This window comes from Serinus canaria, chromosome 20 (genome assembly GCF_022539315.1).
Source record: "Serinus canaria isolate serCan28SL12 chromosome 20, serCan2020, whole genome shotgun sequence".
NCBI classification, from domain to species: domain Eukaryota; kingdom Metazoa; phylum Chordata; class Aves; order Passeriformes; family Fringillidae; genus Serinus; species Serinus canaria.
In genome coordinates, this window is record NC_066333.1 from 12527577 (window position 1) to 12550202 (window position 22626).

Genomic DNA, 22626 nt, shown 5'->3' on the forward strand with positions numbered 1-22626 from the left:
GGGAGGAATTCCGGCCGAACGAGGCGGTGCGGGCTGGCGGGGGCGCTGAGGAGGCGCGTCCCGCCCTCAGCACTGTCCCCGCGGTACAGGAGCGAGTTCGATCCACAGGAATTCCCTGCGGGATGCGAGCGCTGCCCCGAGTGTGATGTCGCGATGATAGTGACCCGTGTCGGCGATAAATCACCCCGAAAACACGGGGGTGACCAGGAGAACGATGCTGAGGGGGCAGCGGGTCCCCGGGGCTACTCACGCCTTGTGAAGGCGGACACCCGGCAAAGGCCAGGCCTTGCAGCCGTAAAATAAATTAATTAGAACTACAATTAACGCGGGTGTGGCCCCTCGAGGCCGCAGTGTCTTTGTCACACCCAGAAATGTTCACGTCCAGAAAATTGGGGGGTAAAGTTGAAGAGCTGCGCAGGCCGAGGTTCTGAGGGCTGGGCTGGAGCACAGGGAGCTCCCCCAGCGCTGGGATTCCAGCAGGGAACATCTCCTGCCTGCTGCCCAAAGCCTCTGCGCCTTTAGTAATTGTTTATTTAGAAATAAATGGGTTTTTCTCAGCTGGGTAAGTGCTCTGAGGTCTGTGACAGAGGATGGTGTCCTCCCTGTGGATTTATCAGGAGTCAGGACTTCTCCAAAGTTTCCCTCTGTGCTCAGGTATACCTGCCTGGTGCATTTCCTATTCACCAGATTTTGTGCCGTGTTGCATTTGTTAAAACCAAAAAATAGCTTTGCAGCTGTTTAAAAAAACTCCAAACAACCCTGTAATTACAACCTTTGAGTAAAGTCCTCAGGAAACAATTGATATTGGGATATCATAAGTTACAGAACATTGTGCAGCTACATTTAAAGACAGACTTTACAGGAATAGGAAAAAAAATTAAAAAAGAAAATACATTTATCGGACATACATAGAGAACAAAAAACCAATAAATCAGTCAACAAATTTTCAACAAATAATCAGCAAATTTTGCTCCAATACACAGCAAACATTCCCACCCAGCCACTGTGACAATGACATTTCCAGGCAGGATGTGAACAGTGGAGAAGAAAGTGCAGATTTACTTCTTCTGCATCAGCTGCTGTGGGGATCTTGCCCTGCTACAAAGGCACTCAGGGAATTCCTGGTGGGAATTCTGAGTGGGGATCTTCACCTGCACTGGCACACAGTGAATTCCTGATGGGAATTCTGAATGTGGGGATCTGCACCTGCACTGGCACCCAGGAAGCTCTTGGTGGGAATTCCGAGTGAGGGGATCTGCACCTGAACCAGCACCCAAGGAATTCCTAATGGGAATTCCGAGTGGGGATCTTCATCAGGGAATTCTTGGAGGGAATTCTGAGTGGGGAGATCTGCACCAGAACCAGCACCCAGAGAGTTCCTGGTGGGAATTCTGAGTGGGGAGATCTGCATCTGCAGTGTCACCCAGGGAATTCTTGGAGGAAATTCTGAATGGGGGGATCTGCACCTGCAGTGTCACCCAGGGAGTTCCTGGTGGGAATTCTGAGTGGGGAGATCTGCATCTGCAGTGTCACCCAGGGAATTCTTGGAGGAAATTCTGAGTGGGGAGATCTGCACCAGAACCAGCACCCAGGCAGTTCCTGCTGGGAATTCTGAGTGGGGGGATCTTCACCTGCAGTGACACCCAGGGAGTTCCTGGTGGGAATTCTGAGTGGGGAGATCTGCACCAGAACCAGCACCCAGGGAGTTCCTGGTGGGAGTTCTGAATGGGGAGATCTGCATCTGCAGTGTCACCCAGGGAATTCTTGGAGGGAATTCTGAGTGGGGGGATCTTCACCTGCAGTGTCACCCAGGGAGTTCCTGGTGGGAATTCTGAATGGGGGGATCTGCACCTGCAGTGTCACCCAGGGAGTTCCTGGTGGGAGTTCTGAGTGGAATCTTCACCTGCTCCCAGGGGGTTCCTGGTGGATCTCAGAGCGTGGCCGGGTGCCCAGGAGGAGCAGCAGTTCCCTCAGTCCATCATGGCTCGGAACTGCTGGGTGTACTTGGCCAGCTCCTCCGCCTGCTCCCGCAGCTCCCTGCTGGCCTCGGCGCTGGGGAATTGCAGGGCGGCGCTTTTGGTGGCCAGGGCCAGGTTCTTGAGCAGGCTGCAGAAGCGGCTGCTGCTGTGCAGGACGTCGCTCCGGGCCTCCCTCTCCTGGGTCTCCTGGCACAGGGAATCCACCAGCCTCTGGCCCACCATGATGATGAGTTTGCTGTGGGAGATGAAGATTTCGGGGGGCTGCTGGCTGCTGAGGCTGGCGGTGAACACGCCGAGGGCCTTGTGCAGGGCAGCGAAGCACAGCCTGCAGTGCTCGGGCAGGGGGATTTTCCTGGCAGGCTCCTGCCTGCTGGCATTTTCAGTCTTTTTGGCACGTGGCAAGACCTGGAGAAAGGGTTAAAACAGAAGTAGATTCAGCCTGGTGTCACACGCCCTACCCTGAATTTTTGTGGTCTCCAAATGGCCACACCCTGGAGCCTTTACAGTAATTTCTCTTTCCATGAAGTGTTGGAAATTCTCCTGATTGCTTTTCCCCCCCTAAATACAGTTTTAATATTGGATAGCACACAAAGTGCTACAGCTGAACATCAGTCCTTTACCTTGAAGCTTTCAAATAATAAAAAACATTGATCTTTAATGGATTTAATCAGGGTTATGAATGATTAAAATGCACAAAGAAAGAGTCAACTTTATGCCAGTGCATGACAAGATACTTTGAAATACTGATTCTCACAGCCTTATCTCAAATGATGCTGGAAGGCAATAAAATAAACTGCATGACTTTAAACTGGAGTTGTTTGATTGAGGAAAATAAGTGTTCTTCACAGGTTTTCAGCAGTAATTCTGGGAAAATGATCTCTGAGAAGCAAATAGGTCTCTATGTATAGAGATGTGTGTCTGAATGCAAATTACTCTGAGTTTTAGCAAGCACAGAAATCAGGGACTAAAAGCCCTCATAAATAACATTTTCAAAGTCAGAAATACCTTTGGGTTTGACTCTGTACTCTTCTTTGCTACTTTTTTACCTGAAATGACTTTCTGTGCCTGTTGCAAATTAAAATGAAAGCAAAGTTGAAACAACTACAGAAAATATTTAAATATAAATGTGGTTTTCTCTTTTTTCATGGGGAAACAACTACTTGTTCTGCAGCCTTCATGTTGCAGATAGAAATGGGGGATTTATTAGAAGGAGCTGTAAGTTTTTTCCTCCTAAAAATGTAGTACCTGATCCTGCAAGATCTGAGACTGAAACCAACATCAACAAAGCATTTCAATGTAACGTTCCCTAAGTATTTAGGACAAACAGCATTTCTTTGGGAAGCTAAAGGAGATATTCTTCGTAGTTACTTTAGTGATTCTAAGGAGATTCTTACAATCATCCAGAATTATTCCAACAAATAAATGTGATAATTCAGAGTTTAATTTCTATGCAAACAGGATTTCATCCAAGTTTGGAAGGAACATCTTTTGTCGTGCCAAACACAATGCAGTGGCAGGAAGAGAAAAAAGAGAAGTAAGGTATTGCTAACTTCCAGTGAAACCTACTTCCCAAATGAATTTAAGCTGGCAAGAATGATAAAAATGTTTGATTTTCTCTGTTGATTAAAATTACTGCTCATTGTACACGTGCCATCCAGCACTGTCACAAAATCCTGGATCTGTGTAAATTCTGGAAAGTGGGATGTAGTGCAAACTGAGTGTGGCACTGCAAAGGTAAGAGAGTGCTGATAGTTAACAGCCCAACATCTGCAAAGGGAGATGAGTTCAGAGAGGAAATCCTGGTGTCACTGACCTGTAACTGGACATAATCACAATCCTCACTGCAATTTTCTTCTGGTTTCTGCACAGGGACCTGGCTTTGGCTGGATTTCTCAGGAGCATTTCTCTGGAGTGACTCAATTTCTACTCTTCTTGGCACTGGGATCTGTTTTGCCATTTTGCATTCCAGGTTCCCTTTTGGTTGCTTCTTTTCTTGCTCCTTCTCGTTCTTCCTGAAGAGCAGCTTCCCGTTGGCGATGATGATGGACACAAACCTCTTGATATCATCTGGAATTGTCCTGGCCACCATAACAAAGCGATCCAGGTCGTCAGGGTTGTTCTGGGGCTTCCTGAGCACCAAAGTCTCCAGGGACCAGCTGCAGCTGTTGAGAGCTTCCCTCGTTTCTGTCAATATTTGGTAGGAGTTCCTGAGGATTTCCAGCTGCTTTTTAATTCTGGCCTGCAGGTTGTTATCTGAGAGGTTGGAGGCATTTCCCTTCAGGGCTTGAGCAAAGGCCAGGAACTCTCCCAGTGACACCTTTATGTGGTCCACTGCTCTGTGGATCTCCTCCAGGCTTTTCTCCAGGTGCTCCTGCAATCTCCACTTGCTGCTCACAAAGATCATTAAACTGGCGATGGAGCTGGACACGCCGTGCTGCAGCCGAGTCAGGGTCTCGATGGCTGCTTCCAGCTCCAGTTTGATTTCTTGGACAGGCTCTGGTGATGGTGACAGCGTAGAAAACGACTCAGCAGAAGAGCTGGAGGAGGAGGAGAGAGTGCTGCTTCTGCTGTCCACACTAGAGACACACAAACTGTCATTTTCTGACTTGGCATCCATGGAGAGCTGTGGGGAGGCACCGTGTGCTTGGTCACTGCTGTTTTCCATCTCTTTCTTGGAGTGCCCAGCACTGGGCAAACCTTTGGGAATATCATAAGCGTTCTCCTCAGAGATCTGACTCTCAGCCTTGGCAGCCAGGAGCCTGGGGGGCAGCTCAGAGCTGCTGTTCTGTGGCAGGAGGAGCAGGTCCCGTGAGGGTGGAACGTCGTAGAGGGGGATTTCTGGAAGCGTTAACTTCCGCTGCACCGGTGGAATGTCGTACAGCTGTGGATTCCCAGCCTTGGCTTCAGTGGCGGTGGCTGGAGCCTTGTACCTGGCTGGGGGAATGTCATACAGCACCTGCTTCTCCACAGACTGCCCAGGAGGGTTGGGTTTGAATCCGGGATTTTCAGGGGATACTGGAATATCGTAAATCCATTCGGACTTCCGAGGGTTTGGCAAAGTGTTGAAATGGCCCCAGCATTTCTTCTGAGGTTTATTTTCTGAGTCACCGAGTTCTCTTTTGGGAGGGACATCATATAACTGCAACAGAGCACAGAGGGTTCATAAACCATCTTTTGAAACGAGAATGAGAAGCAGAACTGAATTCTTAGAGCACACAAATGTGTGCAACTCCACTGATGTCGATAGTACAGCACCACAGAAAGGCTGCCTGTATCTTTTATTTTATAACACACACAAGCTGCATGTATAAAAGGTAAAACATTTGGAGCACAGGTGATTAGATCCTACAGCAGAGTCCCCAGCCAGTGAAATCTATAGACACTTGATTTTTTCCCCACTCCCATGCACACCCTTTCAAGCAATAAATCAAGAGACACCACTGACTCTGCTCAAACACCTTCAATGAATTTAATTTTTGCTTGATACAGATACATGTCTGTACAGCTGGAGTCTAAGCTGGAAAAGGGGCATTCAGGATCATTTGTAGTGTAAGAAACAGTGGGGAAGAGATGGGAAACCTGTCCCTGCTCCAAGCCAGGAGTGACAGATTATTCTGTGCCCACCAAGCCTTACTTACATTGCCTGCTGGTGAGTCCTGGCTGCCAGCTCCTCCTTTTTCTGCCTTGGATGGGATGTTGTAAAGCCGCCTCTGCTCTGCCTGGAAGCTCTCAGTGGACCTGCCCAGCAGGGCACCCTTCCTTGTGCTGGGGGGAGTGGCACCACTCTGCTCAAAGGGAAAAAGAAAGGTTAATTTTGATCCTTTTCAGAGAACACTGGGGCCTTGAATGGGGTCAAAGGCCATGCATGAGTAGGTTTGGGTCTGAGCAGGGATCACCCAGGAAATCTGTGGGTAATGATGGGCTGGGCTCAAGCCTGCACTGCCCAGGAGCAGCAGGGGGTGGGGAGGCCCCTGGGCTGCTCCAGGGCCACTCACACCTTGGTCTGGGAGGGGACAGGACAGGCTGGGGACTGGTGCCTGTCCATCCTCCCCTGTCCATCCTCAGGGGGGGAGGAAATGTGACTGTCACTACAGGACACAAAACAACACAACACGGACTCGCTGCTCCTTCCAAGGTTAAAATGGGGATTTTTATTTTCTGACTCTAACAGAGTCCCAAAAGTGTCAGTGGATTGGAGGGTGACAGTGCCACCTCTCCAATGACACTGGACAAACCAACAGTCCATCAAATTCTCCTCCTCTATAAAAGAATGCAAAGCAATAAGTTATTTACATAAGGTGTGTGAGAAGGTTTGTTATAAGAATGTAACCATCAGAAAGCTTAGAAAATCTTAAAATGTCAGGGTGACATGTGACATTCACTGAGCCCAGGGGAGTGGGACAGCACCAGGGACAGGATTGTGTAACAGGACATGTCACGATGATGTGACCAACTCCAGGGTGTGTTTTTCCCAGGAGGAGGGTGCTGAGGTGACATTTAATTTCTTGCTGGGCGTGGGGTTGTGACTCTTCTCTGAACACCCCCAAATCACCCCCACCAAGTGACACCAACACATTTCCTCATGGATTCTGAGGCAGAGAGGGTGACAGGTCAATTCTACTGTCACCCTATTTGGTTTTTGTAAAATTGGGGAGAAAATAATCCATTTTCTATCTCAAAACCTCAGTTCTCCTGAGTTTCTTAGAAATTTAGAGCAATGTGTCTTAAATCTGGTGCATTTCTAAGAAACGCTTCCACTTTTTCTGTCAGTAGGGCATTTCCCCATGGATTCTGGCAGAGAGGTTGAGCCTGACACAGAAAATTCAGTAAGACATCAGTAGTGTCACCCTCTCTGCCTTGGAATGAAAACAGAAATAGAAAAAGAAATAGAAAAAACAGGGTGGCAGTAGAATTGAGCTGCAGATGTGCTCTGAGGTGCTCCAGGGGGCAGCTGCAGGGAGGGAGGGGCAGGACTCACCTGTGGCAGCAGGGACCCACAGTGCTGCGAGGAGGGGACATCGTACACCTCAGCCCTGATGTTGGGGGCTGAAGCCCGGCAGGCTCTGGGCAGGGTAAACAGGTGCTTGGAGGGGAGAAAAAATAATAATAATAAAACTGCATCAGCAGGAAGCTTTGAAAAGTCATTCAGCTGAAAAATCCATTGTTGAAGTAATCACTCTTAAGTGATAAAAACCTTCAGCTCTTCACTGAAAGTGAGAGACAGGAACTGACCTTACAGGCAGTAGCATGTTTATTCTCAAATAATTCTCCTTTACCAGCATTTCTGGTACATTTTAGATAAGATCTAACCTGGCACAAAGACAATCTGCCTTGCTAACCACAGGGCAGAAAAGATTTGGAGAAGATCCAGCTGCAGTTATCACTTAAACCTTTAAACTGCCCAAAAGCAGAACCACTTAAAAAAGGAAGTGGGAAAATTTTGACTTCTCCAAGCCCACAGTCATTGGGTCAAGCCAATTTAATGTCAGAGCAGCAGAAAAGTGCAGGCTGAGCATTATTCTGTAGTTCTGAACAAATGACTCATTTGGAAGGATTAAACCTTGATGTCTTGTCCAGCTCCATAAACAGGGAATTATATCTTTGCAGTCAGATTCTCCTGTTTGATTAAAACATAATTTGAGCAGCCAAGACCAGATCTGTGGGACAATTAATGTCACAAAATATGAATGCTGGGTTAAGACTTTTCTTTTTTGAAATCAACCACTAAAAGATGGAATTTTGTTCATCTAGCCTGCCTTTAGCCTGGCTGCCCTTAGCTGATTTAGAAATGGACCCTTGTAAACCACTGACCTCCAGAAACACTGCTGGGGTGAGATATTACAGGGAATTTTAAACTGGAGGGAGTGATTCCCATTGTGCAAGTCCTGCAGCAGCTGAATGTAGGGGAAATATGGTAAAGGAAGAAGAGTGCAGCTTCACTCTGCCTGGTTCAGCTCTCATCTGGAAACAGGGAATAAGGAGTGAAGACAAATCCCCTGAGTGTTGTGATAGAGAATCACAGAGCCACAAAATGGTTTGGGTTGGGAGGGATCTTCAAGACCATCTCTTCCACCCCCTGCAGAGGGCAGGAGCATCTTCCACTATCCCAGGCTGCTCCAAACCCCCTCCAGTGTGGCCTGGAACTCCTCCAGGGATGGGGAATCCTGAGCAGCCTGTGTCTGATTATGAGCACCCTCCTTGGAAACAGAGGCACCACTTCCTTGAGGGAAAGGGTAAAAGATAAAAGCCATCCTTAGGCCAGGTCTGCTTCCAGATGGACAAATCTGAGGATCCAGCAGAAAGGAAACTTGCTGGATATCACATGTTGGCACTTTGGGAAGTCCTGTCAGTGGCAGTAGAACCAGAAGGTGCCCTGGGTGTGAGGCAGAAGCAAGGAGGTTTCTCTGTGGAGTGAAAACACCCAGGCTCTGAGGGATTTATTCTTGTTTCACTGCTTTCAGTCAGCTCCCTCAAAGACTCACAGTGGCTTTTCCCAGCTGCTCAGAGGACAGCTGAGTATGGCAGGAGCTTTGCCAGCTGTGCCACAGGATCTCTGTGGGATGGTCTGGATTGTTCTGTGCTCCCTGAGCTCCCCTACCTTGGGGACAGCTTGTGACCACCAGGGTGCAGCTGGTGTGGGGACAGCTGGGACACTGTGCCACAGGCAGCCCCACTCTCAACTTCTGGATAATCATCAGAGGCTGGGACATTTCTGTTTCACTCTTCATTCTTTTTCATTCTGAGGCTAGGCACAGCTTGGGTGGATAAATTCATGAAATGAGGCAGGGAGAGCCAAGGAGCTGCTCTGCCAGACCATTCATCCATGTAATGAATAGATGACATTTTCCACCTGATTTGCTGGCACAACATGGAAAATGGATGCCAATCTCTGATACAGTTTGCCAATGGCTCCTTTAGGGTCAGGAATTTGGAGGAATCAATGACAGCAAGTGCAGAAGAGTCTCTTGTAGCTGTACTCAGTCAGAGTTATGGTTGTGCAGTGCAGCTGCAGAGCTGAAAAGGAGGTTTTGGTCACCAGGGATGCCCTGAGTTTGTTGTTTTCCAGCACCCAGCTGGCACCCAGCAGGAAGCAGCAAGGAGGTTTCCATGACTGGCCTTCCACCCAGCAGGAGGCAAGGTGGCTGAATGAGCCCCATAAATCAAATGATCATTAATTCAGCCTAAAACACTATATTGCTGAATTTTCTTCCTTTTCCTTTCTCAATTAGAATTTCAAATGTGATTTCCATACACAGGATAAAGAGCCACCCAGGGCTGGAGAGCTCACAGAACTGAACAAAACCTCCCACTTGAACTCTATCCCCACCTGCTCTATTTCTCTTTCATTATGAAACATTCCCCACTCATTTTTTTCTGAAGAAAGCACAAGGTTTTGATGTTAAAAACCAGTGAGATGTAATCAAATTGCATGTTCCATGTATGTGTGAAAGTCAAATATGAGGAACTGGGAGAAAGAAGAGCCAGGCCAGGGATCTGTAATGAAACCCTGGAAAACCAGTTTGTTCTCCGCTATAACTGGGGGAACTGGTGGCAGCTCTCCTCCTGTACACCTTGGTCAACATCTCAGCAGCAGCAAAAATGGGCTGGGAGAGAAACTGGTTGAGGGCACAGAGCAAAACTTTGTGTCCTTCTGTGTGTCTGGCAGGGGCTGCTGCTTGGTGCAAGCCTAGCGACAGCCCAAGAGACGGGCAGCAGCATTCTGAGCCTGCTGAGCTGCTGGAGACAGTAAAACCCAGACCAAAGCCAGCCAGCACACACCAAAGGGTGATTTTTTAAAAATTATCAATCATGTTCCTCCACATGGATGGCTGCTGGAGAAAGTTCTGTGTCTTGTTATTTTAACTTTGTAAATAATTTATAGATTCTCCCAAACAAATGGTATGTTCTTTACTTCCTGCCCTGTTTTACAGCTTTTTTAAACTGTCAGAAAGGTGAGGGAGCACAGAATATAGAGACCCTCATCTGTCGCCCAGAGCAGCGTTTCTCACCCCATGTTATGAACTGATGGGAATTTCCTAAACACCATCATTCCTCTGCTGCAAACTCCACTGAAAATCTCAGGCTTCCTTGTTTCCTCCATCCCATCCACTGTTTTAACAATAACATCTGGTTTTTTAGAGCTCACCTGGTGCGTGGAGCGCTTGGTCCTCTCGCTGAGCAGCGTTTCTCACCCCATGCTATGAACTGATGGGAATTTCCTAAACACCATCATTCCTCTGCTGCAAACTCCACTGAAAATCTCAGGCTTCCTTATTCCCCTGCTCCCAGCCATTGTTTTAACAATAACATCTGGTTTTTAGAGCTCACCTGGTGCGTGGAGCGCTTGGTCCTCTCGCTGAGCAGCTGCGCCGCCAGGGCCGGCACCTGGTACACGGCTGGGGGTTGAACCCAGCCCTCCATCTTCTCGTAGGTGGCCGAGGGCACCGTGGCCTTGGGCACGGAGGGCACGGAGGGCACCTGGTAGATGCTGTGTGCGGCTGGCAGCTGCACGGAGGGCGGCAGGAGCTGCAGGCGGTTGGCAGGGGCCAGGCCGTGGTGGCCGTGCAGGGAGCAGCGCCACCAGCCCTGGCTGCCCGCCACGTGCTGCTCCAGCACCGTCACGATGTCCCCTCGGCGGAAGGCCAGCTCGTCCGAGCACTCCGCCTTGTTGTCGTAGAGCGCCTTGGCCAGGCTGTGCTGGGGACACGGAGCACACCCACGGTGTCACATCGTCACTTTGTCACACTGTCACATTGTCACATCCACCCTGGTGTTCCCACCCTGCTGGGATCCCCTTCCCACCTGGGTCTGGGTTCGGTTCACCCAGCCCTTTGCACATGGAACGGCCTCTCTCCAGCACTGGTGTCACTTTGTTGTTGCAGTAAGGCAGGAAAACCATCAAGAAAGACTTCATCAAGTCAGCCTGCTCTGCCTGGCCTGACATTTCCTCTAAGGCAAGCTGGCCCTGTGCAAGTTCCCATGTAAAGCAGTCCTGCTGTGAGCAGCTGGTTAACATAATAATCTATTCCTGGGTGAAAACCAACCAGTTTTTACACCTTAGACAGAAAAATGAAAACTGTCCCTCACAAACAGCTTTCCCTGAATGTCCACCCGGGGTTTGAGTGACCAGTCCATACAGGATAACAACTTGTTACTGACCAATAAAGGGATTGGTAGAAAGCTCCTGACCGATGGAGTCACACCAGCTCTGTAAAACTGTATAAAAAAGGAGTTGTGTGAGTGAAGAATGGGCTTGTTCCACCATGGAGAAAATGGAGTCTGTGTGATTTATTCCCTTACTTTGTGTCTGCTACGGTCAGTGCAATAAAGAAATAGATAATAAAATTACTGTGATACATTTCTTCATCACATTTTCCTGCTTGAGGCCTTTGAAGAGCCTGCTAATCATTATTAAGATTTATTATACTAGACTTACATATATTGAATTTGTAAGCTAAAACACAAGAAGTTCCACCTCAAAATGAGGAAGAACCTCTTTCCATGAGAGCCCTGGAACAGCTGCCCAGGGAGGGTGTGGATCTCCCTCCCTGCAGACACCCCAAACCCACCTGGATGCATTCCTGCCACCTGCTCCAGGTGGGGTTGGACTCAGTGATCTCCAGAGGTTCTTTTCCACCCTAATGATTCTGTGATCCCAATATGAAAAATAGGGACCTATTCTGTGATCCCTATATGAAAATGAGTGGTTTTCCCATTGTCATTCTGTGAATTCTTCATCTCATAACTACTCATTGCAAGATCACAGAATCATGGAATGCTTTGGGTGGGAAAGGACCTTAAATATCATCTCATCCCACCCCTGCCATGGCAGGGACACCTTCCACTGTCCCAGGTTGCTCCAAGCCCTGTCCAGCCTGGCCTTGGACACTTCCAGGAATGGGGCAATGGGGCAGCCTGAGCCAGCAGGTAGCTTTAGTCACCCAAGGCATTTTTGCAAAGTGTAGAGAAAGCTGTGGATGACATTTTTTAGTTTTTTCCAGTGCAAGATAGATTTTGCTTTCAGCTTTAAAATGGACTGTCTGCTCCCCGGTCAGTGGGACACTGACTGTGCCTCAGCATTCATTCCTTATCAGAAAGTGCAAGTAATGTCCAGAGAGATAGCACCCAAATAGGAAACGTGATGCCTTGTATTTTTGTGCAGAGCATTTGCTGTGAGGCAGCAGCTGGCCTGAAGCTGCAGCACAAGAACTCGAATTTGTCAGCTCAGCTGGCGACAAGGGCTGCTGGCTGCAGGCATTTCATGAACAATGGCTTTTTGTGGGACAAGGGCAGCTGCCAGGGGGGACAGCAGCCCCCTTGGCCTCCTGGTCCAGCCTGGCTTTTGCCTTGAACATGGGAGTCACTTTGGATTGGGACAATGCCAAATGTTGGAGTCAGGCCCCCAGGAATCCCCCCTGGGCCAGGCCTGGGCTCCACACTGATGAGAAAAGGAGAACAGCCAACTTTTCCTGTTCTTCATCAACACTGGGCTGGATGCTGCACAGACACACTTCTGGAGGACAGACCCCCTTCTTCAGCCCTGGGGAGGGTGGGCACAGGAAAACTCTGCCCCTTTTCCACATGAAGAGCCTTATCCAGGCACACACAGGAAATGGGTGAAGGGCCAGCAAGGCTGGGCTCAGGGTGTGAGCCTGGCTGGGGCACACTCAGCAAGGCTGGGCTCAGGGTCTGAGCCTGGCTGGGGCACACACAGCAAGGCTGGGCTCAGGGTGTGAGCCTGGCTAGGGCACACTCAGCAAGGCTGGGCTCAGGGTGTGAGCCTGGCTGGGGCACACACAGCAAGGCTGGGCTCAGGGTCTGAGCCTGGCTAGGGCACACTCAGCAAGGCTGGGCTCAGGGTCTGAGCCTGGCTGGGGCACACACAGCAAGGCTGGGCTCAGGGTCTGAGCCTGGCTGTGGCACACTCAGCAAGGCCGGGCTCAGGGTGTGAGCCTGGCTGGGGCACACTCAGCAAGGCTGGGCTCAGGGTCTGAGCCTGGCTGGGGCACACTCAGCAAGGCTGGGCTCAGGGTGTGAGCCAGGCTGGGGCACACTCAGCAAGGCTGGGCTCAGGGTCTGAGCCTAGCTGGGGCACACTCAGCAAGGCTGGGCTCAGGGTGTGAGCCTGGCTGGGGCACACACAGCAAGGCTGGGCTCAGGGTCTGAGCCTGGCTGGGGCACACTCAGCAAGGCTGGGCTCAGGGTGTGAGCCTGGCTTGGGCACACTCAGCAAGGCTGGGCTCAGGGTGTGAGCCAGGCTGGGGCACACTCAGCAAGGCTGGGCTCAGGGTGTGAGCCTGGCTGGGGCACACTCAGCAAGGCTGGGCTCAGGGTGTGAGCCTGGCTGGGGCACACTCAGCAAGGCTGGGCTCAGGGTGTGAGCCTGGCTGGGGCACACTCAGCAAGGCTGGGCTCAGGACCTGAGCTGCCCTTCCTGTGCACCCACACAGCTGAGAGGAGCCTTTGGTTCACACTGTGGTTTTAAAAGGTATCTAAATATTGACATTTCCCTTTTCCTGTGGAAACAGCACCCTCAAGATGCTGCTGAGCCTAATTTTATCCCCAGAGACCCAAACCTTTCCATCAGAGGGGTCCCTGCTCGAGGCACAGCACAGGGTCCCTCGGTTTGCCCAGTGAAGATGTGCAAATATCCCAGGGCCAGCAGCCCCAGCCCGAGGCCAGGCTGAGGCAGGACACAGTGGCTCAGATTTTGCATTTCTGGAGCTCACATCTGTGATCAACACAAACCCAGGAACCTCTAGAATCATCCAAGTCAAGCCAAGCAGGAGATTAATTAATGAATCAATTAAATCATAGGGCACTCTGGGGAACCTGCCCTAGCTAGAGAATAGATCTGTTCAGGGATCATCTCATATCCATCCAGAGAGCTGGAATGGAAAAATGAAGAAGATTTTGACTTGACAAGTGATGGAGACAAGCCCTAAACTCCAGTCTGTAGAACGTGACTGAACGGAGAGATTGTCAGAACTCACACAAGCAGGGTCAGTGGAACTCTTAAAAAAAAGAGATTAAAAAGGAAAGAAAACCCCAAAAAACAAACCCCAAAGGTTTTCCAACTAAGGCAGGGCTTAATTAAATTCCAAGTTTCAGAACAAACCCTCAATACTGTGGAGTTGGAGAGCACATCTTTGCCATCCCCTGTCGTATTTCACTATGTGCAAAATGCAGATTATTCAGCAAAATACAGAGCATTTCAGGAAGGTGCAGAGTATTTCAGCAAGGTATAGAGTATTTCAGCAAAATGCACAGTATTTCAGGAAGGTGCAGAACATTTCAGCAAGGTATAGAGTGTTTCAGCAAAATGCAGAGTATTTCAGGAAGGTGCAGAGCATTTCAGGAAGGTGCAGAGCATTTCAGCACCCCAGCAGGAGCTCAGGAGGTGAGTGCTCACTCCCTCTCTGCCTGCAGGGCCATGGGCAGGGTTATCTGCAGGGCAGGCTGTGCGGCAGAGCCCAGCCCTGCCTGCTGCCCCAGCTCCCCGGAGATGTGTGAAGCATCCCTGTGGCAGCCCCTGCTCTCCTCTCCCGTGAGCACAGCCATCCCCGCCCTGCCCTGACTCTAAACAAGGGCTGCATTCCCAGATCCCGAGCCCCGGGATGCTCAGTGAGCAGGGGCAGTGCTGGGGGGCACTGGGAGGTGCATTTTCCCTGTTAGCCAGCAGAGCTCTGGCCAGGCAGAGTTCTCTGGAGCTTTGTGTGTTGTGTCCTTAAATACCCAACGTGTAAAAAGCACTAAAGCAACACAGCTGAGGTCCGAGTGACTTTGTTCTTTGCTTGCTGCCTCATTCCCGTCAGCAGCCTTGTAAAACCTCTCCTAAGACAAAGAACATCCTAAAAGCCCCACAAAAGCACCTGGAGAGCAGTGCTGGGGCTCTGCTCTCCCTGAGTGGGTTTAAACAAGCTGCTGACAAAGCACAGACCCGGAAAAGACAAAAAAGTGTCCCCAGAGGCACTGGGACCCCCAGGACAGCCAGCCCAGGGCAAAGCAGGTGGGTCCCACTCTGGAGGGGTTGGCAGTGCAGGGTCCCTGGAACAGCTTCACTCCAAAAGTTCTCATCTAGCTGCGAGTGCATCTCCTTTATTGGAGCCAGGCTCAGATGTGGAGGAGTAATTCCCCTCCCAAAGTGGACTTGTCACATCTTTGTTGTTTGCAGATCCTTATCCAGCCCTGCTCCCTCTACAAAGCCTTGGCTGCCCTTGGGAGTCATAGGAATGAAAGCTGCTGCCTCATGTTTATTAATGGAGAAATTGTAATTAAGGGCAGGAAAGCTGAGCAGTGCCCAGTTCTATAATGTAAAATTTTATACCCTCAGAGTGACATCTGTGCTCTGTGCACACAATAGATTTTTATGCTAAGGATGAAACATCCCACTGTTACTAAAATCTCCTGGTGCCTCTCCTATCCCAAGCCTGATCTCTGTGCAACAGAAAAAAATATCATTATTAAATATATACAAACATTGCTAGAAAAATGACACAGTGATGTACAGCACGTGCTAATTTCAGCATCTTGCCCACAAGCCTCACAAAATAATTTCTCTGTGCCCCCATCCCACTCAGTTTGTGTTTGGAAATCCCAATTTGCTGCCCTGTATTATCTCATGTGAATGGCTACTGCACTATTTCACAGCATTTCAGATAAAATAGGTATCTTTCACTTATTATCTTCAATTTGCTTCTTAAAACCCCCTGTTGAGATCATGTAAGTAAAGAGTTTAATCCCGGGAGGTTTTGTGGATTAAGAGAAATATTTCTCACGCTGCACATCAATATATGAGTGAGCTCTTTTACTGCAGGAAAGTGGGACTTAAAATATTTGAGGGGGAAGAGATCCAGGGCTGTGTTTGCTAAACAGTTCTGCTCATACATCAGAGACACCTCTGACATGTTTACAGAGCAGCTTCCAGTTAATCTCTTCACCTCCCAGCAAAACTGCAGAAATAAACATTCTCCATCATCCCCTAGCTGGGAACAGCCTTCCCTGAGAATTCCCTCTCAAACCCCAGACCACTCTGAGTCACTTCAATTGTAGAGTTCACATCAACACCCACAGGAAAGGAGGAGAATTTACCTTCAAAGCTCAGATCATTCTCCACCTGCCTGTGCAGCATTTCCTGTGACCTGCAGAAAGTTCTTCTGCATTTCTTTGTTTTGTTTGTGTATTTTGGAAAATAATTGTTCAGCTCCTGGAGAAGTTTTGTGCGAGCTTTGAGGAGGAATGAACATCAGGACTTGCTTTTATTGCTTTTATTGATTTTGTGGGGGTGGAAGCAGGTGCTGATCAGCAGGTTTTGAATTCTAAATTTGATCAAATACAGAAGCATCACTTTAAAAAATCAAGCTTACAAATCCTGCAGCTTCCCACAGGGCAGAGCTGGGAATTACAAGCTGCAGTTCTGCTAATTTCCCCCAAACTCTCTTTTCTCCACAAATGAAGTCAATCAAATCCTAGCTGTGTTAAAATCACCAGAAGGGGCAAGTGCAGCCAGGATTTCACCCCACTGAGAGCACTTTTACAGGAGTGCTCTCATGCCCAAGCTCAAGGGAAATAAACTGCCCCTTCCTGCTGCTCCTTGTGGGAGCATTCCTGGGGGGGTGGGTCCTCAAACCTTTCTTTTTCCCATTTGCACCCAATCACTTCAGGGGTTTTTGACTTTTTTTAAACCTTTTAGTATCCTAATTACACCTGACTACATTTATTTCTAAATGTGGCTTTACAGCTGCAGCAAGTCCTGCTGAGTACAAGCTGGGCACTCCCCAGAGCAGGGTCCTCACCCTCCTGTGGATCAAAAACATCCCCAGGGAAGCTCAGCAGGAGCAAACAGACATTTTTCATTGAAAACTGGAAAATTTCAGGAACTGCTGCTGCTGGGGGTGCCCGGGTGCTGTCCCTGCATGCTGTGCCCTTTTCCCTGGTGTGGCAGCAGTGGAGAGGCTGAGGGCAGGGTGGGGGTTTCTGATTCACCAAGAAGCAGCAGCAGCAGCACAGCTCCCACAGCTGCGGCTGCCTGGGGCTCCCTGGCTGCACTGAGCAGCCCCCAAAGTCCTGTCCTCACCCCCCAAAGTCCTGTCCTCACCCCCAAAGTCCTGTCCTCACCCCCAAAGTCTTGTCCTCACCCCCAAAGTCCTGTCCTCACCCCCCAAAGTCCTGTCCTCACCCCCCAAAGTCTTGTCCTCACCCCCAAAGTCCTGTCCTCACCCTGCCCTCTGCCCAGCCCTGCAGAGCTGGTGTTCCTGAGCAGGTGAATGAAATGCATTGAATAAATTGAGGAATGGATGGTTGCTGAGTGACTATCACTGAAATTGCCACATTTCTCCAGGCACAGTGGGGTTTCCAGCTGGGCTAATCCCTGGTGTGAGTCCCCAGGTCCGGGCAGCAGCTGGACTCTGCTCCCTGGCTGTCATTAGCAGGGGACACATGGTGACAGCACAGCCCTGCCCTGCCCAGCTGCCAGGGCTCAGCTGGGACCCGCCGAGCCACTCCTTGTCACAGCCCGAGCCCTGCTCTGCACAAAGCCCAGCCTGGGCTGGGCAAAACCAGGCAAAAACGGCTGCAGAGTGGCTTTGATCCATCTCTCATCCCCCCACACCAGGAGAAAAGAGTATTTCCTAAAAATGAGCACTCCTTTGCTCTTTGAGCCCCAGCAGCTCTGCAGGATGTGGCCAGTCCTTACCCTCAAGTGCAGAGGCTTTCCCAGGCTCACAGAGCTCAGACTGAAATTACTTGGCATTTTCCTCCTCACACAGTGACCTCAATTCTTGAGACATTTCCATTACCCATTTTCTAGGAGTCGATGCAAAAACATCATCTCTTTTGAGGTAATACTCAACTCTTAACCTCGTTTTTCCCAAGAGAATGTGGAAGTGACCAGTCTGAGTCACTCATGATCATTTCTAATAAACCTGTCATTACTCAATGCACACAGAACAAACCCTCACCCTCCTCTGCCACACTGATGCTCTAGAGAAATTGGTCATTTGGGTTATATTTTAAAAATTAAGACCAAGTGTTCTGTTAGTGATGTGCAAATCAGCTGAACACACACATTGCAGAGAGACCCCCACCAGATGCAGATTTTACCCTCTCTCCACCACAAATGGAATCAGGAAAGTCACCAAATCAGCTGCAGCAGGAAGAAAAGAGCCCAGTACTTACACTGACCTTCATGTTGCTGTGTTTTCCTGTTAGTCCATCACCTGAGCAGCAGGAGGAAGAGGAGGAGGAGGAGGATGATGAGGAGGAGGAGGAGGATGTCCCCAGCCCTGCCTGTGGCTCAGGCAGCTCTGGAGGCTCTGGCTGGAAGCCTGGAGAGGGAAAGCTCAGCCTCTGCCACCTCCTCCTGGCTGGGAGCCCCAGGAAAGCAGCTCTGGGAATGGGGGGAGCTCATTACGTGGCAGAACTCTCTCCAGGGAGCCCCTGGCTGCAGCTGGTGATGTGCAGGACACACAGACACAGCAGGGAGTGCCTGCCCTGCTCTGAACAGAAAACCCGGGGCAGCAGGGCTGGATCAGGAAAAGGGCTGGATTTGGAAGCATTTTTGCTGCAGCATTTTTTACTCCTGGTTTGTTGTGTTTGGGTTTTTTTGCTTTTTTGTTTAGGTTTGTTTTTTTTTTTTTAATTTTTTTTAAACTTCAAAGCATTGTGAGTTTTGATACACTTTTAATCAGTCTTTAGAAAACTGAACAGATCCCCTTTGTGGTTATAAATGCCCTGCAAAACTGCCTCACCCTGCAGAGGCAGAAAACCCAAGGAGGAAAGCTGAGCATGAGCTGCAGCTGAAGGGTTTTGTTTCTTGAACTGTTTAAAAGATCCTTGAATATTGTTAAAGTATAATGTTATTTAAAATTATTAATGGTTGCCATTTGCTTGGCAACAGCTGAGTCCTGGTCACGCTGGTGCACAGGTTTTATCACTTTGGACTCAGGATATCTTGGGGTTGTCAAATTTTTACTGGTTTTGCCTTTGTACATGCTGGCTTTTCTCTGGTAAAAGCCTCTTCCTTCCTCTTTCCACGGTAGCTTCAAGATTAAATTAGACCCTGGCTCCCAAAGCCACAATCCTGCAGCTAGAAAAGACTTTAATATCTTGAACAGAAAATGCTGAATTGAAAAGCTTCATCAACAAAATCTGCACCTCTGGGCTGGGAGCAAACCAGCTGCTGTCCAGAGGAGAAAGAATTCCTGAAATGGGCACAAACCAGCCCTTTGCAGTGCCTTTGTGGTTTTTCTCATATTTTTTTTATTTTTTAAACATGAGGAGCAGCAGTTTGAGCCCTTCATGCAGCTGATCAGGAGCCATTCATTTGCTACCCTGGAGGTTTTCAGGTGCTCCAGCATTTGAAGTGATGGAGTAATGTCAGTTAGGAACCCACAGCTTGTGGCCACAGAGCTACTTTCAAATCCAATTAAATGTTCCCATGAATGAGCCCCAGAGGGAATTCCTGCTATGCAGGGACACCTCCCACTGCCCCTGTTGCTCCCAGCCCTGTCCAGCCTGGCCTTGGGCACTGCCAGGGATCCAGGGGCACCTGTGCCAGGGCCTGCCCACCCTCCCAGGGAAGGACTTTTCCTTATATCCAACCTAAACCTGTTCTCTGGCAGTCTGAAGCCATTCCCTGTGTGCTGTCCCTCCATCTCTTGGGAATCCTCTCTCCACCTTTGCTCTTGGCTCCTCCAGGCCACCTGAGCTCAGCCCAGAGCTCCTCCTGCCCAGGTGAACAATGCCAGCTGTGCCAGCTGTGCTCCATCCCTCTGCCCATCCTGGAGCCCCCTCTGGGCTCTCCCCAGCAGCTCCAGCTCCTCCCAGGTGCCAGGGCTGGGGCAGCCCTCAGGTGAGCTCTCACCTGGGCACAGAATCTCTGTCCCCCCCAGGCCCTGTTTGTGGGCGAGGAGGGGAGATGTGAACGGGGCATTTTAGGGGAGAAAAGCTCCAGATCCATTTCAAGCCCATCCAAAGACTCTCCCATTTTCCCTCAGCCCAAGCTGTGGCACTGCAGGAGCTCACAGGGGTTTGAAGTTGCAGCAAGGGCTGCAAGGCTTCCTGTGCTGCCCCTGGATACACAACAACAACAACAACAGCAGGCAAACAGCAGCCCTGGCTGAGCTCACCCTGAGCTCCTCACAGGGGCTTTCCCCTGCAGGTGCAATAGTTGGGGCAGGGATCATTGCAGAGCATTTCCTGTCACAGCAATGCTGCTGGGACTTCAAGGAGTCCAGACAGTAGAAAAAAACCCTTTGTATTTTTATATCATTCAAGTATGATAATAAACAGCACTGCCAGGGTGGTAGGGGACTTATAAAGAGTTCATCAGTGATGTTGTAGAAAGAATTTTTGGTGTTTATTACTCAGCTGAAGTTGACTGGGTGGGCTCTATGCTCACAGCAGAACAGGTAATCAATTTGCTACCATTATTTTGATTTATTGACAATCCTCTCAAGAGAACTGGAAATACAGGTAGAAATAGAAAATCTTTCTATATAGAGATGAAAAATACCCTGCCTCAGTTACTGATGACTCAATGTGAAAAGCAGCCCCCTAATCTTTGCAAGCCTTGATGGAAAATTTGGAGTGTAAAAAAAATGACTCATTGAACTCCTACTAAGCTTTTATCCCCCACTACATTTTGTATTAAATTTCCAGGAGGCAGATTATTTACAGTAAACTCTGAGATCATAATCCACCATGAAAATCCTAATTCCAGTACACTTATTGGACTTGCAGACAGCAGGACAGCAGGCATTGACTTAGAATCAAGATTTCAGCATTCTCCAACCCTTACAGCTGCAGCAGGGCCTCTGATCTGTAGAAAATAAATCTAGATGGAATGTGGATACAGAAATAAATGTAACAAACCTTATACACTGGGTCCAGTCTTTCAAAATAGGAACACAGAGTGTTTCAAAATGTTTTCTGGTTTGTATGCAACATAAAGAAATGATATCATGCAAGAGGGCACCAGGGCTGGCAAAGAAAGGATCTGTGTCTCTAATGTCACTGCAGCCCAGCAGAAAGGTGGAGCCTTGACATTGTACCTTTATCATTTCACAAATGTGTTGATTTCCAGGTATTTGTTGGTTTTCAATTCTGCTTTATCCAGGATCCTCACCAAGATGTTTCTCCCAGTCAGTGGTTTTGTCACCATGAAAAGCACAGGGGGACATCAGGTACAGGAACCCTCTGTCCCCCTGAGATGAGGAACCCAAACACTTCCCAGAGCCACAGAACTGAGGTTGGCAGAGAGCTCTGAGACCTCTGAGTCCCACCCTGTCCCCAGCCCAGAGCACTGAGTGCCACCTCCAGGAGTTCCTTGGACACCTCCAGGGATGGTGACTCCAACCCTCCCTGGGCAATCCCTGACCCCTTTCCATGGGGAAATTCCTGCTGTGCCCACCCTGAGCCTGCCCTGGCCCAGCCTGAGGCCGTTCCCTCTGCTCCTGTCCCTGTTCCCTGGAGCACAGCCCGACCCCCCCGGCTGTCCCCTCCTGGCAGGAGCTGTGCAGAGCCACAAGGGCCCCCTGAGCCTCCTTTGCTCCAGGCTGAGCCCCTTCCCAGCTCCCTCAGGAATTCTCCAGCCCCTTCCCAGCTCCTCAGGAATTCTCCAGCCCTTTCCCAACTCCATTCCCAGCCCTGGACAGCTCCAGCCCCTCAGGGTCTCTCTGGCTACGAAGAGCCAGAACCAGAGGGATCTCATCACTGCCACTTCCAACACCACCAAGAATCCCAGTGAATTCAAACCCCAAACCCTTCCCTACCCAAAACCCAGACCTACCTTTGCAGGTGTGCTGCTCCTTGGGTTTGCATCCATGGTTGTCATTGTGCACTTGGAGCAGCACAGGGAACCAGGGGCTGGGGACACTTCAGCCGTGCCCGGGCGCTGTGTGTGGGGAACTCCCCTGAGCCAAGTCCATCTGACAGCTCTGCCCCTAGCAGCACTCGCAGCTTGGAGACAAACTTCTCATGTGAGATAATATCTGAGACAACAGGAGATGAAAGGTGGGCAGAATAAACCCCCAAAAAAGCCCTTTTGACGACTGGAAGTAAGAAAACGCCGCGTCAAGTGGGATTTCCTTGGTCTTTGTGCACCAGCTTGTCGCAGTGAAGCAGTGGGAAGTCTGAGCCCTCTGCCCAGGCTCCTGTTTCCTCTTTTGCAGCAGTGAGAGCAGGGCTGTGGCACAGTGAGGAGCTGCACAGCCCTGATAAGACAGCCCTGCCACAGGCCCAGCAGTGCAGGATTTCACTGCCAGCTCCTCCCGCCTTCCCAGGCACTCTTGGCTCTCACAGCATGGGGAAGCAGGAGCCCATCAGGAACTCGAGGCACCTTGACTGCCACAGGGAAAGGTGTTCCCAGAGTCAGGGAATGGTTTGGGCTGGAAGGGGCTCAGGGACCACCTCGTTCCACAGGCAGGGACACCTTCCAGCAGAGCAGGCTGTTCCAAGCCCATCCAGCCTGGCCCTGCACACTGAATTTCACCCCAGGGTTCATTTTCTCCCTCAACAGGATGAGTTCAGTTTTTCCCAGCCTTTCTTTCTCAAACAGAAACCCAACAACCTTGCGGCCTCAGGAGGATGCCCAGGATATGAAAGAGAGCAGGGTGCCAATGGCAGGATGGTTTTGTGTTAAAGAAGT

General features: G+C 49.7%; 1 protein-coding gene across 3 annotated transcripts; it reads right to left on the reverse strand.

Moving 5' to 3' along the window:
• Nucleotides 1-877: 877 nt before the first annotated feature.
• CASS4 (Cas scaffold protein family member 4) lies at nucleotides 878-22154 on the reverse strand. 3 transcript variants are annotated; one of them, XM_050982219.1, is made up of 7 exons: nucleotides 21769-22154; nucleotides 10308-10676; nucleotides 6958-7062; nucleotides 5618-5764; nucleotides 3793-5118; nucleotides 1797-2384; nucleotides 878-1466 (listed from the first exon to the last, which is right to left on the reverse strand). In XM_050982219.1, the coding sequence occupies exons 1-6, from the start codon at nucleotides 21811-21813 to the stop codon at nucleotides 1971-1973; spliced, it is 2406 nt and encodes an 801-aa protein (XP_050838176.1). In that variant the 5' UTR covers nucleotides 21814-22154; the 3' UTR covers nucleotides 878-1466; nucleotides 1797-1970. The 3 variants fall into 3 exon arrangements, with proteins under 3 accessions (XP_050838176.1, XP_050838177.1, XP_050838178.1); XM_050982220.1 differs by having other exon boundaries at nucleotides 1687-2384; XM_050982221.1 differs by lacking the exon at nucleotides 21769-22154 and adding an exon at nucleotides 21032-21758.
• Between the last annotated feature and the right edge of the window lie 472 nt (nucleotides 22155-22626).